Here is a 19,651-nt window from a genome sequence, read left to right on the forward strand (position 1 = left end):
TTTACACAGCCTGTTTATGTGTTACACGCGTGTAACTACGTATATTTACAGTGCTTAAACACCCACGTTTACACAGCCTGTTTATGTGTTACACGCGTGTAACTACGTATATTTACAGTGCTTAAACACCCACGTTTACACAGCCTGTTTATGTGTTACACGCGTGTAACTACGTATATTTACAGTGCTTAAACACCCACGTTTACACAGCCTGTTTATGTGTTACACGCGTGTAACTACGTATATTTACAGTGCTTAAACACCCACGTTTACACAGCCTGTTTATGTGTTACACGCGTGTAACTACGTATATTTACAGTGCTTAAACACCCACGTTTACACAGCCTGTTTATGTGTTACACGCGTGTAACTACGTATATTTACAGTGCTTAAACACCCACGTTTACACAGCCTGTTTATGTGTTACACGCGTGTAACTACGTATATTTACAGTGCTTAAACACCCACGTTTACACAGCCTGTTTATGTGTTACACGCGTGTAACTACGTATATTTACAGTGCTTAAACACCCACGTTTACACAGCCTGTTTATGTGTTACACGCGTGTAACTACGTATATTTACAGTGCTTAAACACCCACGTTTACACAGCCTGTTTATGTGTTACACGCGTGTAACTACGTATATTTACAGTGCTTAAACACCCACGTTTACACAGCCTGTTTATGTGTTACACGCGTGTAACTACGTATATTTACAGTGCTTAAATACCCACGTTTACACAGCCTGTTTATGTGTTACACGCGTGTAACTACGTATATTTACAGTGCTTAAACACCCACGTTTACACAGCCTGTTTATGTGTTACACGCGTGTAACTACGTATATTTACAGTGCTTAAACACCCACGTTTACACAGCCTGTTTATGTGTTACACGCGTGTAACTACGTATATTTACAGTGCTTAAACACCCACGTTTACACAGCCTGTTTATGTGTTACACGCGTGTAACTACGTATATTTACAGTGCTTAAACACCCACGTTTACACAGCCTGTTTATGTGTTACACGCGTGTAACTACGTATATTTACAGTGCTTAAACACCCACGTTTACACAGCCTGTTTATGTGTTACACGCGTGTAACTACGTATATTTACAGTGCTTAAACACCCACGTTTACACAGCCTGTTTATGTGTTACACGCGTGTAACTACGTATATTTACAGTGCTGCTAAACACCCACGTTTACACAGCCTGTTTATGTGTTACACGCGTGTAACTACGTATATTTACAGTGCTTAAACACCCACGTTTACACAGCCTGTTTATGTGTTACACGCGTGTAACTACGTATATTTACAGTGCTTAAACACCCACGTTTACACAGCCTGTTTATGTGTTACACGCGTGTAACTACGTATATTTACAGTGCTTAAACACCCACGTTTACACAGCCTGTTTATGTGTTACACGCGTGTAACTACGTATATTTACAGTGCTTAAACACCCACGTTTACACAGCCTGTTTATGTGTTACACGCGTGTAACTACGTATATTTACAGTGCTTAAACACCCACGTTTACACAGCCTGTTTATGTGTTACACGCGTGTAACTACGTATATTTACAGTGCTCAAACACCCACGTTTACACAGCCTGTTTATGTGTTACACGCGTGTAACTACGTATATTTACAGTGCTTAAACACCCACGTTTACACAGCCTGTTTATGTGTTACACGCGTGTAACTACGTATATTTACAGTGCTTAAACACCCACGTTTACACAGCCTGTTTATGTGTTACACGCGTGTAACTACGTATATTTGCAGTGCTCAAACACCCACGTTTACACAGCCTGTGTGTGTTACACGCGTGTAACTACGTATATTTACAGTGCTTAAATACACACGTTTACACAGCCTGTTTATGTGTTACACGCGTGTAACTACGTATATTTACAGTGCTTAAACACCCACGTTTACACAGCCTGTTTATGTGTTACACGCGTGTAACTACGTATATTTACAGTGCTTAAACACCCACGTTTACACAGCCTGTTTATGTGTTACACGCGTGTAACTACGTATATTTGCAGTGCTCAAACACCCACGTTTACACAGCCTGTGTGTGTTACACGCGTGTAACTACGTATATTTACAGTGCTTAAATACACACGTTTACACAGCCTGTTTATGTGTTACACGCGTGTAACTACGTATATTTACAGTGCTTAAACACCCACGTTTACACAGCCTGTTTATGTGTTACATGCGTGTAACTACGTATATTTACAGTGCTTAAATACACACGTTTACACAGCCTGTTTATGTGTTACATGCGTGTACATTGTAACTACGTATATTTACAGTGCTTAAACACCCACATTTACACAGCCTGTTTATGTGTTACACGCGTGTAACTACGTATATTTACAGTGCTTAAATACACACGTTTACACAGCCTGTTTATGTGTTACACGCGTGTAACTACGTATATTTACAGTGCTTAAACACCCACGTTTACACAGCCTGTTTATGTGTTACACGCGTGTAACTACGTATATTTACAGTGCTCAAACACACACGTTTACACAGCCTGTTTATGTGTTACACGCGTGTAACTACGTATATTTGCAGTGCTCAAACACCCACGTTTACACAGCCTGTGTATGTATTACACGCGTGTAACTACGTATATTTACAGTGCTGAAATACAGACGTTTACACAGCCTGTGTATGTGTTACACGCGTGTAACTACGTATATTTACAGTGCTCAAACACCCACGTTTACACAGCCTGTTTATGTGTTACACACGTGTAACTACGTATATTTACAGTGCTTAAACACCCACGTTTACACAGCCTGTTTATGTGTTACACGCGTGTAACTACGTATATTTACAGTGCTCAAACACCCACGTTTACACAGCCTGTTTATGTGTTACACGCGTGTAACTACGTATATTTACAGTGCTTAAACACCCACGTTTACACAGCCTGTTTATGTGTTACACGCGTGTAACTACGTATATTTACAGTGCTTAAACACCCACGTTTACACAGCCTGTTTATGTGTTACACGCGTGTAACTACGTATATTTACAGTGCTTAAACACCCACGTTTACACAGCCTGTTTATGTGTTACACGAGTGTAACTACGTATATTTACAGTGCTCAAACACCCACGTTTACACAGCCTGTTTATGTGTTACACGGGTGTAACTACGTATATTTACAGTGCTGAAATACAGACGTTTACACAGCCTGTTTATGTGTTACACGCGTGTAACTACATATATTTACAGTGCTTAAACACCCACGTTTACACAGCCTGTTTATGTGTTACACGGGTATAACTACGTATATTTACAGTGCTCAAACATCCACGTTTACACAGCCTGTTTATGTGTTAAACGTGTGTAACTACGTATATTTACAGTGCTCAAACATCCACGTTTACACAGCCTGTTTATGTGTTACACGTGTGTAACTACGTATATTTGCAGTGCTCAAACATCCACGTTTACACAGCCTGTTTATGTGTTACACGCGTGTAACTACGTATATTTGCAGTGCTCAAACATCCACGTTTACACAGCCTGTTTATGTGTTACACGCGTGTAACTACGTATATTTGCAGTGCTCAAACATCCACGTTTACACAGCCTGTTTATGTGTTACACGTGTGTAACTACGTATATTTTCAGTGCTCAAACACCCACTTTTAAAACAAACCGGCCCACTGTGAACTGAAACAACTAAACACTATAGTTTTAAACTGAATAATAATTTGTTGAAAAGGCTGATTTAAAAACTAGTTTATTATGATAGGTGAAGCTAAATATTAATTCAGTTCATAGCTTTTCTTCTCTTCACATTTTTGTCATGGTGATATTGATAATCATATTTAATATTTAAAACACTTTTTGCCAATATTTGTGTCAATATTTTTCTTTAATTGTTTTGTTTTCTTGTTTTTTCACTTCTCATTTGCCATTTTATGCGAACAAATGTCTGGGAAATAAAGGACCATTCCTGCCATTTGGAAAGAGTAACATATGTGGTGGCAACGGGTTTCTTCTCACTCTGTAGACTAAGTGTTGAAACAATAACTTGTTAAACACCAAAATAGTGCTGAGATGTCAGCAAACGAATAATTTTTTTCTTTTGTTAGCTGTTAATTTGTTTATTGATCTGTTCTTTACATTTGCATATCACATATTTTTACAGACACCATTTACAAAGGGAGGAAATTGAAATGATATTTCCATAGCAACCTGTCATAAAATTCTCTTTTTTTATGAACAGGTTAAACAAATAGCAATTGAAAATCTAACCTGATAATTTCAGCTCATCCAATATTAATGTATGCATGAATGCTCAAATCTAAACTGACTGTTTCCGTAGAACTAATACCTTTCCTCTTAGGTCCCTGAACAGCCAGTTGATATATCCTGTGTTGAAAAACAAACTGGCCTTGACTGAGTTGAGTTACAATGTTGAGTTACAATCTGAGGTTGTATGCATGGTGTTGAAAAATCATTTAATTACTCAGAAATTGCTTCAGTTTCGTTTCTGGTGTCACATATGGATAGAAAGTATTTCAAATGTGTGCATACTCAGAAATAAATAAGCTATGAATAAAAGAGATGAGCTGCTTTCATATATATATATATATATTTGTTTAATTTATGTATTAATTTGTCAATGCAAAATCAAACTTGGTTTGTAAAATATGTACCGTAGTGGTGGATTCAAATACATCAGGGTTAAAGCACATGGGATGGGTGAAGAAATATTTATGTAGTAATAAACCAGATAACATCTGGCTGGGTCAAAGTTCGAGGTGCACCTAACTTTTGATAGTGCAGTTACTACCACAAGTCCTGCCATTGGTGATAAATGTGACAGTGTTTGTTGTGATACAATGTTGGTTCATCTGGCCAGTAAATTTCTGTAGTTTAATTTGAACTAATGTCATTGTACCAAATACCATTGTGATTGAAACATGTGAGAGGTCCTACTAAAAATATTGTGAAAATTTGTGTGTGGAATTAGGCTAGGCATAGACGCTACCCATTATCTCTGAAATGAGCAGCTTAACCACCTTTTTTTTCCGATTTACTTTAAGGGTTAGGGGTTGTAGTATTTTATATCCATGGTGTATAGGTCGATTGATATATGCTGCATGTAGGAGTTTTAGCACCATACATATATGTTATTATTGTCATCTATGGGATTTGATTTGGTAGTATGCAACCTTGAGGCATCTGATGTTAGGGACATTGGACAAATATTTTTACGGTTATAATTATGTAAACTAGGCAAAAATTGTAGGCTGATGCTAATTATTATTTTTTAGAGAATAATCCACCAAGCAGTCGTATTTGTGAGTACGTGAACAGTACTGAGACTCTAAGGTAGAATGGCTACAGTACTTTAACTTCACCAATAGACTGGTCCAGTAGAAGATTTTTATCTAATAATTGACTGAATAGAAAAAGGGTTGAAGGAATGCAGTTAATTAGAGGTCATGTTAAGTCTTCATTAAAAAGAAAAAAAAATCTTGTATTTTTTTCCTGTCCTAAGTCAGGCCCCCGATTGTATCGGAGGTCGGACTCTGGATGGGCGTGTTCGAAATCTTAGTAGTGTATGAGCACATAAAACTAGTTACCTACCTACCTACCTACATACCTACCTACCTACCTACATACCTACCTACCTACCTACCTACATACCTACCTACATACCTACCTACCTACCTACCTTGTATGATTTGTGAGACAGGATTTAGCTCAATGGTTAGAGTTCTCACCTGTGATGCCCGTGTGGCTTGGATCAAGTCCCCTTAGTGGACCCATTGAGTTTTCCTCCATCCTAACCAGTGTTCAGCAACTGGTATATCAATGGATGTGGTATGTGCTGTTCTGTCTTTGAAAAAGTCCCAATAAAAGCTCCCTTGTTGCAAATGGGAACACTAGCTTTGTCTGAATTACCAAATGTTTGATATCCAGTTGTTAATGATTAACCAGACATTGTGCTCTAGTCACAATAATTAAATTTCTGTTGCAGTCATTAGCATATGACGTCATCCCATTGGTCCAGACACAGCAATGGGAATTTAGTTATTTCTCAATGAACATAAAAGTTACGTCATCAGGAAACGTCATATCTGATGACGTCATTTTATACGAGCAAATTGTGTCATTGAGTTTATTGTTTATGGACAAAAAATAATTCAACATAAAGTATGATCTTTTACTGTTATTATTAACAAGTATGATTCAAATTTAATTATAAGTATGGTGTGTTATTTCCTTTACTTTCTTCAGGGTATGAATAACAAACAAAAAACATTCACAAACTGTGTGAATCGGCAAAACTGTTCTCACATAAATTTGCGGCTTATGTTTTTTAATAACAGACAATCATTAATTAAATAAAAGCAAACTCTGTCTATGATTTGTGTTGTGTGTTTTCAGGAAGTCCGTTTCTTCCGAAGGTGGTAAAACAAATAACACACAATGCCTATAATTAAATTTGAATCACACATGCTAATAAGAACTGGTATATCAATGGATATTAATGGCTGTGGTATGTACTGTCCTGTCTTTGAAAAAGTCCTAATAAAATCTGCTAATAGGAATACTTTGTCCGAATTATCAAACCTTTGATAGCCATTATAGCCAGTGATTAATGAGACATTTTGCTCTAGTGGTGACATTATAGCCAGTGATTAATGAGACATTTTGCTCGAGTGGTGACATTACAGCCAGTGATTAATGAGACATTTTGCTCTAGTGGTGACATTACAGCCAGTGATTAATGAGACATTTTGCTCTAGTGGTGACATTACAGCCAGTGATTAATGAGACATTTTGCTCTAGTGGTGACATTACAGCCAGTGATTAATGAGACATTTTGCTCTAGTGGTGACATTACAGCCAGTGATTAATGAGACATTTTGCTCTAGTGGTGACATTACAGCCAGTGATTAATGAGACATTTTGCTCTAGTGGTGACATTACAGCCAGTGATTAATGAGACATTTTGCTCTAGTGGTGACATTTCAGCCAGTGATTAATGAGACATTTTGCTCTAGTGGTGACATTACAGCCAGTGATTAATGAGACATTTTGCTCTAGTGGTGACATTACAGAAGGACGCAGTGTGACTATGAATTGTGTTGTGTGTTTCCAGGCAGTCCGTTCCACCCGAAGGTGGTTAACCCGCGCAAGGTGCATGTGGTGGGCGGCTGGCAGCACTACATGGACTCACAGGAGCGCATCCTCCTCACTGTCAACAATGAGAAACAGATCCCCTTCGACTGCTCCGACGCTGGGCCAGGTAAACAACAACATATATACAGTTAGCTCCGATACTGGGCCATTTAAACAACAACATATTCAATTAGCTCCGATGCTGGGCCAGGTAAACAACAACATATTCAATTAACTCCATTGCTGGGCCAGGTAAACAGCAACATATTCAATTAACTCCGTCGCTGGGCCAGGTAAACAACAACATATATACAGTTAGCTCTGATGCTGGGCCAGGTAAACAACAACATATTCAATTAACTCCGACGCTGGGCCATTTAAACAACAACATATTCAATTAGCTCCAACGCTGGGCCAGGTAAACAACAACATATTCTATTAGCTCCGATGCTGGGCCAGGTAAACAACAACATATTAGCTCCGATGCTGGGCCAGGTAAATAACAACATATTCAATTAACTCCGATGCTGGGCCAGGTAAATAACAACATATTCAATTAACTCCGATGCTGGGCCAGATAAACAACAACATATTCAATTAACTCCGATGCTGGGCCAGGTAAACAACAACATATTCAATTAGCTCCGATGCTGGGCTAGATAAATGACAACATATTCAGTTAGCTCCGATGCTGGGCCAGGTAAACAACAACATATTCAATTAACAGCAACATATTCTGTTAGCTACGACGATAGGCCAGGTAAACAACAACATATGCAATTAGCTCCGATGCTAGGCCAAGTAAACAACAACGTATGCAATTAGCTCCGACACTGGGCCAGGTAAACAGCAAATATTTAATTTGCTCTGACACTGGGCCAGGTAAACAACAAATATTTAATTTACTCCGACACTGGGCCAGGTAAACAACAAATATTTAATTTACTCCGACACTGGGCCAGGTAAACAACAAATATTTAATTTACTCCAACACTGGGCCAGGTAAACAACAAATATATATTCAGTTTAAGTTCAGCTTTCAGTTTCAGGTAATGTCGAAAACAACAATAAATATACATATTCAATTGACTCTGATGCTGTGCCAGGTAAACAACAACAAATAGTTAATTAGAATTTAACATGTAAAGTTGTGTATTGCAGTAAACTGAGCTAATGTATATGGTTGTGTATTGCAGTAAGCTGCGAGCTAATGTATAAAGTTGTGTATTGCAGTAAACTGAGCTAATGTATATGGTTGTGTATTGCAGGTAAGCTGCGAGCTAATGTATAAAGTTGTGTATTGCAGTAAACTGAGCTAATGTATATGGTTGTGTATTGCAGTAAGCTGCGAGCTAATGTATAAAGTTGTGTATTGCAGTAAACTGAGCTAATGTATATGGTTGTGTATTGCAGGTAAGCTGCGAGCGGAGGTGAAGGGACCTACGGGCTCCATCCCGTGTCGTGTTGACGACCACAACGTCAAAAACAGTGTCGTCTGCTTCACACCCAGGGAAGAAGGTAAACAATTCTAACACTAAGGCTAAAAAATAATAATTTCTGGTCTCTGGTCAGTGTGATCATCGATTTTGACCCTCGCTCTTTTCTTGCTAGGACATAAAACCACATTTGGAGCTAAAATGGTCTATATGTTGTTCTGAATGAGTAGCATGGCTTGTTTTTAAAATATTTGCAGCCAAAGTTGAAGTAATAAAAATTACTTTGGCTCTATGAAAAATGTAAAGGAAAATATTTAGGGTATCAAGGCAAAGGAGGGGGCACCACGGCCATTGAGGATTGACCAAGACAGATGAGGAGGATGTAAAGAAAAATCTAAATATATCCATTAAAAAAAAAATAAAAAAACATTGCATCACAGCATCAGTTCTGGAATTTTGGTCTGACCAGAGACTGATCTAGTTTTCCACCCAATACTCTAGACTTTTGTTTTTCAAAATGTAAAGGATGACAAAATGGCAATAAATAATCACTGCAATATGAATGAATATTTCCAAACTTTAAAAATGCACATATTCCAACATTGTAAAAAAAAAAAAAAATTGTCAAATGAGGCATGTGAAGTTTTGCAGCCCTCGGATTGAATTAACAGACACGCAGGGTGTAGTCATGTTCATGGCCACACACCATTGAAAACAAAACAACTAATAGTGAGGTTCAGATGAATCAAGTTCACCAAGCATTGCTCATTTGATCCATTTGACCGTTTAATCAGGGTAAGATTTAGCTCCGTCGGTTGAGTGCTCGCCTGAGGTGGTTGTGTCGCAGGATCGAACCACCTCGGTGGATCCATTCAATCGATTGTTTTTTTTCTCATTCCAACCAGTGCACCACAACTGGTCAAAGGCTGTAGTATGTGCTTTCCTGTCTGTGGGAAAGTGTATATAAAAGATCCCTTGCTGCATTAAGAAAAATATAGCGGGGTTCCTCTGATGAGGGGCGGGAAGTAGTCCAGTGGTAAAGTGTTCGCTTGATGCGCGGTCGGTGTAGGATCGATCCCCGTCGGTGGGCCCATTTAGCTACATGTATTTCTCGTTCCAGCTAGTGCACCACGACTGGTATATCAACGGTCGTGGTATGTGCTATCATGTCTGTGGGATGGTGCATATAAAAGATCCCTTGCTGCTAATCGAAAAAGAGTTAGCCCATGAAGTGGCGATAGCGGGTTTCTTCTCTCAATATCTGTGTGGTCCTTAAACATATGTTCGACACCATATAACCATAAATAAGATGTGTTGAGTACATCGTTAAATAAAACATTCCCTTCCCTTCCTCTGATTATTACGTGTTAGAATGACCAAATGTTTGACATCCAATAGCGATGATTAATTAATTGATGTTCTCTAGTGATGTCATTAAAATAAAAAAACTTCCACAAATTCACTACCGTTCAGTCCCAGCTGGTGAATGTTTTGTCTGCATGGACTAGTAAAAATTATCAACCAAATTACTACAATACATAGGGCACTAGCCAAGGCTTCTGTGAGGGCTGATGGAAACTATCTCCTGTATTACTACAATACATAGGGCACTAGTCAGGGCTTCTGTGAGGGCTGATGGAAACTATCTACTGTATTACTACAATACATAGGGCACTAGCCAAGGCTTCTGTGAGGGCTGGTGGAAACTATCTACTGTATTACTACAATACATAGGGCACTAGCCAAGGCTTCTGTGAGGGCTGGTGGAAACTATCTACTGTATTACTACAATACATAGGGCACTAGCCAAGGCTTCTGTGAGGGCTGGTGGAAACTACTGTATTACTACAATACATAGGGCACTAGCCAAGGCTTCTGTGAGGGCTGATGGAAACTATCTACTGTATTACTACAATACATAGGGCACTAGCCAAGGCTTCTGTGAGGGCTGATGGAAACTATCTACTGTATTACTACAATACATAGGGCACTAGCCAAGGCTTCTGTGAGGGCTGGTGGAAACTATCTACTGTATTACTACAATACATAGGGCACTATAGCCACGGCTTCTGTGAGGGCTAGTGGAAACTATCTACTGTATTACTACAATACATAGGGCACTATAGCCACGGCTTCTGTGAGGGCTGATGGAAACTATCTACTGTATTACTACAATACATAGGGCACTATAGCCACGGCTTCTGTGAGGGCTAGTGGAAACTATCTACTGTATTACTACAATACATAGGGCACTATAGCCACGGCTTCTGTGAGGGCTGATGGAAACTATCTACTGTATTACTACAATACATAGGGCACTAGCCAAGGCTTCTGTGAGGGCTGGTGGAAACTATCTACTGTATTACTACAATACATAGGGCACTATAGCCACGGCTTCTGTGAGGGCTAGTGGAAACTATCTACTGTATTACTACAATACATAGGGCACTATAGCCACGGCTTCTGTGAGGGCTGATGGAAACTATCTACTGTATTACTACAATACATAGGGCACTATAGCCACGGCTTCTGTGAGGGCTAGTGGAAACTATCTACTGTATTACTACAATACATAGGGCACTAGTCAGGTCTTCTGTGAGGGCTGATGGAAACTATCTACTGTATTACTACAATACATAGGGCACTAGCCAAGGCTTCTGTGAGGGCTAGTGGAAACTATCTACTGTATTACTACAATACATAGGGCACTAGCCAAGGCTTCTGTGAGGGCTGGTGGAAACTATCTACTGTATTACTACAATACATAGGGCACTAGCCAAGGCTTCTGTGAGGGCTAGTGGAAACTATCAACTGTATTACTACAATACATAGGGCACTAGTCAGGGCTTCTGTGAGGGCTAGTGGAAACTATCTACTGTATTACTACAATACATAGGGCACTAGCCAAGGCTTCTGTGAGGGCTAGTGGAAACTATCTACTGTATTACTACAATACATAGGGCACTAGCCAAGGCTTCTGTGAGGGCTGATGGAAACTATCTACTGTATTACTACAATACATAGGGCACTAGCCAAGGCTTCTGTGAGGGCTGATGGAAACTATCTACTGTATTACTACAATACATAGGGCACTAGCCAAGGCTTCTGTGAGGGCTGATGGAAACTATCTACTGTATTACTACAATACATAGGGCACTAGCCAAGGCTTCTGTGAGGGCTGGTGGAAACTATCTACTGTATTACTACAATACATAGGGCACTAGCCAAGGCTTCTGTGAGGGCTGGTGGAAACTATCTACTGTATTACTACAATACATAGGGCACTAGCCAAGGCTTCTGTGAGGGCTGGTGGAAACTATCTACTGTATTACTACAATACATAGGGCACTAGCCAAGGCTTCTGTGAGGGCTGATGGAAACTATCTACTGTATTACTACAATACATAGGGCACTAGCCAAGGCTTCTGTGAGGGCTGATGGAAACTATCTACTGTATTACTACAATACATAGGGCACTAGCCAAGGCTTCTGTGAGGGCTGGTGGAAACTATCTACTGTATTACTACAATACATAGGGCACTAGCCAAGGCTTCTGTGAGGGCTGGTGGAAACTATCTACTGTATTACTACAATACATAGGGCACTAGCCAAGGCTTCTGTGAGGGCTGATGGAAACTATCTACTGTATTACTACAATACATAGGGCACTAGCCAAGGCTTCTGTGAGGGCTGGTGGAAACTATCTACTGTATTACTACAATACATAGGGCACTAGCCAAGGCTTCTGTGAGGGCTGGTGGAAACTATCTACTGTATTACTACAATACATAGGGCACTAGCCAAGGCTTCTGTGAGGGCTGATGGAAACTATCTACTGTATTACTACAATACATAGGGCACTAGCCAAGGCTTCTGTGAGGGCTGATGGAAACTATCTACTGTATTACTACAATACATAGGGCACTAGTCAGGGCTTCTGTGAGGGCTGATGGAAACTATCTACTGTATTACTACAATACATAGGGCACTAGCCAAGGCTTCTGTGAGGGCTGGTGGAAACTATCTACTGTATTACTACAATACATAGGGCACTAGCCAAGGCTTCTGTGAGGGCTGGTGGAAACTATCTACTGTATTACTACAATACATAGGGCACTAGCCAAGGCTTCTGTGAGGGCTGGTGGAAACTATCTACTGTATTACTACAATACATAGGGCACTAGCCAAGGCTTCTGTGAGGGCTGATGGAAACTATCTACTGTATTACTACAATACATAGGGCACTAGCCAAGGCTTCTGTGAGGGCTGATGGAAACTATCTACTGTATTACTACAATACATAGGGCACTAGCCAAGGCTTCTGTGAGGGCTGGTGGAAACTATCTACTGTATTACTACAATACATAGGGCACTAGCCAAGGCTTCTGTGAGGGCTGATGGAAACTATCTACTGTATTACTACAATACATAGGGCACTAGCCAAGGCTTCTGTGAGGGCTGATGGAAACTATCTACTGTATTACTACAATACATAGGGCACTAGCCAAGGCTTCTGTGAGGGCTGGTGGAAACTATCTACTGTATTACTACAATACATAGGGCACTAGCCAAGGCTTCTGTGAGGGCTGGTGGAAACTATCTACTGTATTACTACAATACATAGGGCACTAGCCAAGGCTTCTGTGAGGGCTGATGGAAACTATCTACTGTATTACTACAATACATAGGGCACTAGCCAAGGCTTCTGTGAGGGCTGATGGAAACTATCTACTGTATTGCTACAATACATAGGGCACTAGTCAGGGCTTCTGTGAAGGCTGATGGAAACTATCTACTGTATTGCTACAATACATAGGGCACTAGTCAGGGCTTCTGTGAGGGCTGATGGAAACTATCTACTGTATTACTACAATACATAGGGCACTAGCCAAGGCTTCTGTGAGGGCTGGTGGAAACTATCTACTGTATTACTACAATACATAGGGCACTAGCCAAGGCTTCTGTGAGGGCTGATGGAAACTATCTACTGTATTACTACAATACATAGGGCACTAGCCAAGGCTTCTGTGAGGGCTGATGGAAACTATCTACTGTATTACTACAATACATAGGGCACTAGCCAAGGCTTCTGTGAGGGCTGATGGAAACTATCTACTGTATTACTACAATACATAGGGCACTAGCCAAGGCTTCTGTGAGGGCTGGTGGAAACTATCTACTGTATTACTACAATACATAGGGCACTAGCCAAGGCTTCTGTGAGGGCTGGTGGAAACTATCTACTGTATTACTACAATACATAGGGCACTAGCCAAGGCTTCTGTGAGGGCTGATGGAAACTATCTACTGTATTACTACAATACATAGGGCACTAGCCAAGGCTTCTGTGAGGGCTGATGGAAACTATCTACTGTATTACTACAATACATAGGGCACTAGCCAAGGCTTCTGTGAGGGCTGGTGGAAACTATCTACTGTATTACTACAATACATAGGGCACTAGCCAAGGCTTCTGTGAGGGCTGGTGGAAACTATCTACTGTATTACTACAATACATAGGGCACTAGCCAAGGCTTCTGTGAGGGCTGGTGGAAACTATCTACTGTATTACTACAATACATAGGGCACTAGCCAAGGCTTCTGTGAGGGCTGGTGGAAACTATCTACTGTATTACTACAATACATAGGGCACTATAGCCACGGCTTCTGTGAGGGCTAGTGGAAACTATCTACTGTATTACTACAATACATAGGGCACTAGCCAAGGCTTCTGTGAGGGCTGGTGGAAACTATCTACTGTATTACTACAATACATAGGGCACTAGCCAAGGCTTCTGTGAGGGCTGGTGGAAACTATCTACTGTATTACTACAATACATAGGGCACTATAGCCAAGGCTTCTGTGAGGGCTAGTGGAAACTATCAACTGTATTACTACAATACATAGGGCACTAGTCAGGGCTTCTGTGAGGGCTAGTGGAAACTATCTACTGTATTACTACAATACATAGGGCACTAGCCAAGGCTTCTGTGAGGGCTGGTGGAAATTATCTACTGTATTACTACAATACATAGGGCACTATAGCCAAGGCTTCTGTGAGGGCTGGTGGAAACTATCTACTGTATTACTACAATACATAGGGCACTAGCCAAGGCTTCTGTGAGGGCTCGGGACTTTCTCAAACATTTGTCAAACACTGACTTGTATTCTACTTCTGTGTTCGTTAGTGCTCTATTGATACCGGTGCATATGAAAATTAAATAGTGTTGAAAATATAGTCTGAATACAGAGTTATTTGTCTTTTAGTTTTGAAGGTCTTGATGCAGTAAGTTCATGAGGATATCAAATAATATACTCTCGGAAATCTGTAAACATATGGGCTGAATTTATGTAGCTTGTTTATGTCTTACACAGGTGTAACTACACACATTTACAATGCTTAAACATCTGTTTATGTCTTACACAGGTGTAACTACATACATTTACAATGCTTAAACACCTGTTTAAGTCTTACACGCTTGTAACTACATACATTTACAATGCTTAAACACCTGTTTGTCTTACACAGGTGTAACTACACACATTTACAATGCTTAAACACCTGTTTATGTCTTACACAGGTGTAACTACACACATTTACAATGCTTAAACATCTGTTTATGTCTTACACAGGTGTAACTACATGCATTTACAATGCTTAAACATCTGTTTATGTCTTACACAGGTGTAACTACATACATTTACAATGCTTAAACACCTGTTTATGTCTTACACACATATAACTACCTGTTTATGTCTTACACAGGTATAACTATATACATTTACAATGCTTAAACACCTGTTTAAGTCTTACACAGGTAACTACATACATTTACATTGCTTAAACACCTGTTTATGTCTTACATCTGTGTAACTACATACATTTAGAATGCTTAAACACCTGTTTATGTCTTACACAGGTGTAACTACATACATTTACAATGCTTAAACATCTGTTTATGTCTTACACGTGTGTAACTACACACATTTACAATGCTTAAACATCTGTTTATGTCTCACACGCTTGTAACTACATACATTTACAATGCTTAAACATCTGTTTATGTCTCACACAGGTGTAACTACACACATTTACAATGCTTAAACATCTGTTTATGTCTCACACGCGTGTAACTACATACATTTACAATGCTTAAACACCTGTTTATGTCTCACACAGGTGTAACTACACACATTTACAATGCTTAAACACCTGTTTATGTCTTACACAGGTGTAACTACACACATTTACAATGCTTAAACACCTGTTTATGTCTTACACAGGTGTAACTACACACATTTACAATGCTTAAACACCTGTTTATGTCTTACACAGGTGTAACTACACACATTTACAATGCTTAAAAACCTGTTTATGTCTTACACACATATAACTACCTGTTTATGTCTTACACAGGTGTAACTATATACATTTACAATGCTTAAACAGCTGTTTATGTCTTACACAGGTGTAACTACATACATTTACAATGCTTAAACACCTGTTTATGTCTTACACAGGTGTAACTACATACATTTACAAATCTTAAACACCTGTTTATGTCTTACACAGGTGTAACTACATACATTTACAATGCTTAAACACCTGTTTATGTCTTACACAGGTGTAACTACACACATTTACAATGCTTAAACACCTGTTTATGTCTTACACAGGTGTAACTACACACATTTACAATGCTTAAACACCTGTTTATGTCTTACACAGGTGTAACTACACACATTTACAATGCTTAAACACCTGTTTATGTCTTACACAGGTGTAACTACACACATTTACAATGCTTAAACACCTGTTTATGTCTTACACAGGTGTAACTACACACATTTACAATGCTTAAACACCTGTTTATGTCTTACACAGGTGTAACTACACACATTTACAATGCTTAAACACCTGTTTATGTCTTACACAGGTGTAACTACACACATTTACAATGCTTAAACACCTGTTTATGTCTTACACAGGTGTAACTACACACACATTTACAATGCTTAAACACCTGTTTATGTCTTACACAGGTGTAACTACATTTACATTTACAATGCTTAAACACCTGTTTATGTCTTACACAGGTGTAACTACACACATTTACAATGCTTAAACACCTGTTTATGTCTTACACAGGTGTAAAACTATGTCTTACACACACATTTACAATGCTTAAACACCTGTTTATGTCTTACACAGGTGTAACTACACACATTTACAATGCTTAAACACCTGTTTATGTCTTACACAGGTGTAACTACACACATTTACAATGCTTAAACACCTGTTTATGTCTTACACAGGTGTAACTACACACATTTACAATGCTTAAACACCTGTTTATGTCTTACACAGGTGTAACTACATACATTTACAATGCTTAAACAGCTGTTTATGTCTTACACAGGTGTAACTACATACATTTACAATGCTTAAACACCTGTTTATGTCTTACACACATATAACTACCTGTTTATGTCTTACACAGGTGTAACTACACACATTTACAATGCTTAAACACCTGTTTATGTCTTACACAGGTGTAACTACACACATTTACAATGCTTAAACACCTGTTTATGTCTTACACAGGTGTAACTACATACATTTACAATGCTTAAACACCTGTTTATGTCTTACACAGGTGTAACTACACACATTTACAATGCTTAAACACCTGTTTATGTCTTACACAGGTGTAACTACACACATTTACAATGCTTAAACACCTGTTTATGTCTTACACAGGTGTAACTACACACATTTACAATGCTTAAACAGCTGTTTATGTCTTACACAGGTGTAACTACATACACAATGCTTACAATGCTTAAACACCTGTTTATGTCTTACACAGGTGTAACTACACACATTTACAATGCTTAAACACCTGTTTATGTCTTACACAGGTGTAACTACACACATTTACAATGCTTAAACACCTGTTTATGTCTTACACAGGTGTAACTACACACACAATTTACAATGCTACACACATTTACAATGCTTAAACACCTGTTTATGTCTTACACAGGTGTAACTACACACATTTACAATGCTTAAACACCTGTTTATGTCTTACACAGGTGTAACTACACACATTTACAATGCTTAAACAGCTGTTTATGTCTTACACAGGTGTAACTACATACATTTACAATGCTTAAACACCTGTTTATGTCTTACACACATATAACTACCTGTTTATGTCTTACACAGGTGTAACTACACACATTTACAATGCTTAAACACCTGTTTATGTCTTACACAGGTGTAACTACATACATTTACAATGCTTAAACAGCTGTTTATGTCTTACACAGGTGTAACTACATACATTTACAATGCTTAAACAGCTGTTTATGTCTTACACAGGTGTAACTACACACATTTACAATGCTTAAACACCTGTTTATGTCTTACACAGGTGTAACTACACACATTTACAATGCTTAAACACCTGTTTATGTCTTACACGCGTGTAACTACACACATTTACAATGCTTAAACATCTGTTTATGTCTTACACGCGTGTAACTACACACATTTACAATGCTTAAACACCTGTTTATGTCTTACACGCGTGTAACTACACACATTTACAATGCTTAAACAGCTGTTTATGTCTTACACGCGTGTAACTACACACATTTACAATGCTTAAACATCTGTTTATGTCTTACACGCGTGTAACTACACACATTTACAATGCTTAAACACCTGTTTATGTCTTACACGCGTGTAACTACACACATTTACAATGCTTAAACACCTGTTTATGTCTTACACGCGTGTAACTACACACATTTACAATGCTTAAACACCTGTTTATGTCTTACACAGGTGTAACTACACACAATTTACAATGCGCGTGTTACACACAAAAACCTGTTTATGTCTTACACAGGTGTAACTACACACATTTACAATGCTTAAAAACCTGTTTATGTCTTACACAGGTGTAACTACACACATTTACAATGCTTAAACACCTGTTTATGTCTTACACGCGTGTAACTACACACATTTACAATGCTTAAACACCTGTTTATGTCTTACACGCGTGTAACTACACACATTTACAATGCTTAAACACCTGTTTATGTCTTACACGCGTGTAACTACACACATTTTTACATGTGCGTGTAACTAAACATCTGTTTATGTCTTACACACATTTACAACGCGTGTAACTACACACATTTACAATGCTTAAACACCTGTTTATGTCTTACACGCGTGTAACTACACACATTTACAATGCTTAAAAACCTGTTTATGTCTTACACGCGTGTAACTACATACATTTACAATGCTTAAACACCTGTTTATGTCTTACACGCGTGTAACTACATACCGTATTTGACCGGAAATAAGCCCATGTCTTTGAATAAGCCCACCTCCGTTTTGATAGCATTTAAGAAATTAGGCCCTCATTCGTAAATAAGCCCACCCCCAACTTCGTCACCTTATAAATAACATGAAATTGCAAGTTTGCTCAAAGTTCATTTAAAAGGTCATACCTCCTGCAGATAATTAAACACAAATGTAACACAATATTTTACCACCAGTGAGATTTAGCAGTCTAACAATAACAGTGTGTAACATTGTTTTCAATTTCATGCCTGCAGTATTTCTCTGAAGTATCCAAGCCAAGTATGAACTAAAAACCAGTGTCTATTTTTACCACCACACTGGGTCCGCAGTTAATGCTAATTAAGCAAATACCGTATTCTGATTGGCTAAGAACAATGACCTTAGATTGATAATTCTTTGCAGTGTAAGCTAGCTGCCCGTGTCAGAAACGTGTGTATAGGCTATTGAGTTTGTTGTTAATTGCTGTTGTTTTAAGTCTTCTCAGCATTAAATTTTGGATGTAAATAAACAGCACTGGTAAGTAATTGTAACATAGAAGGTGTGTTTCTGATAATTAGATACTAGTAAAAAAAAAACCAATTTAATTAATAAACAATTATTATTTATTAATAACAAATGGAACACTAATTAATAGATG

At 38.7% G+C, this 19,651-nt stretch overlaps 1 protein-coding gene across 1 annotated transcript in view; it reads left to right on the plus strand.

Moving 5' to 3' along the window:
* The window catches only part of LOC121375684 (filamin-C-like), a 53,706-nt gene that overhangs the window by 17,878 nt on the left and 16,177 nt on the right, over positions 1–19,651 (plus strand). Inside the window, exons 6-7 of the mRNA XM_041503266.1 lie at positions 7,168–7,314; positions 8,601–8,705. Of these exons, the coding sequence (XP_041359200.1) occupies positions 7,168–7,314; positions 8,601–8,705 (252 nt within the window). The remainder of the gene's footprint in view (positions 1–7,167; positions 7,315–8,600; positions 8,706–19,651) is intronic.

Source organism: Gigantopelta aegis, chromosome 1 (genome assembly GCF_016097555.1).
Source record: "Gigantopelta aegis isolate Gae_Host chromosome 1, Gae_host_genome, whole genome shotgun sequence".
NCBI lineage: Eukaryota > Metazoa > Mollusca > Gastropoda > Neomphalida > Peltospiridae > Gigantopelta > Gigantopelta aegis.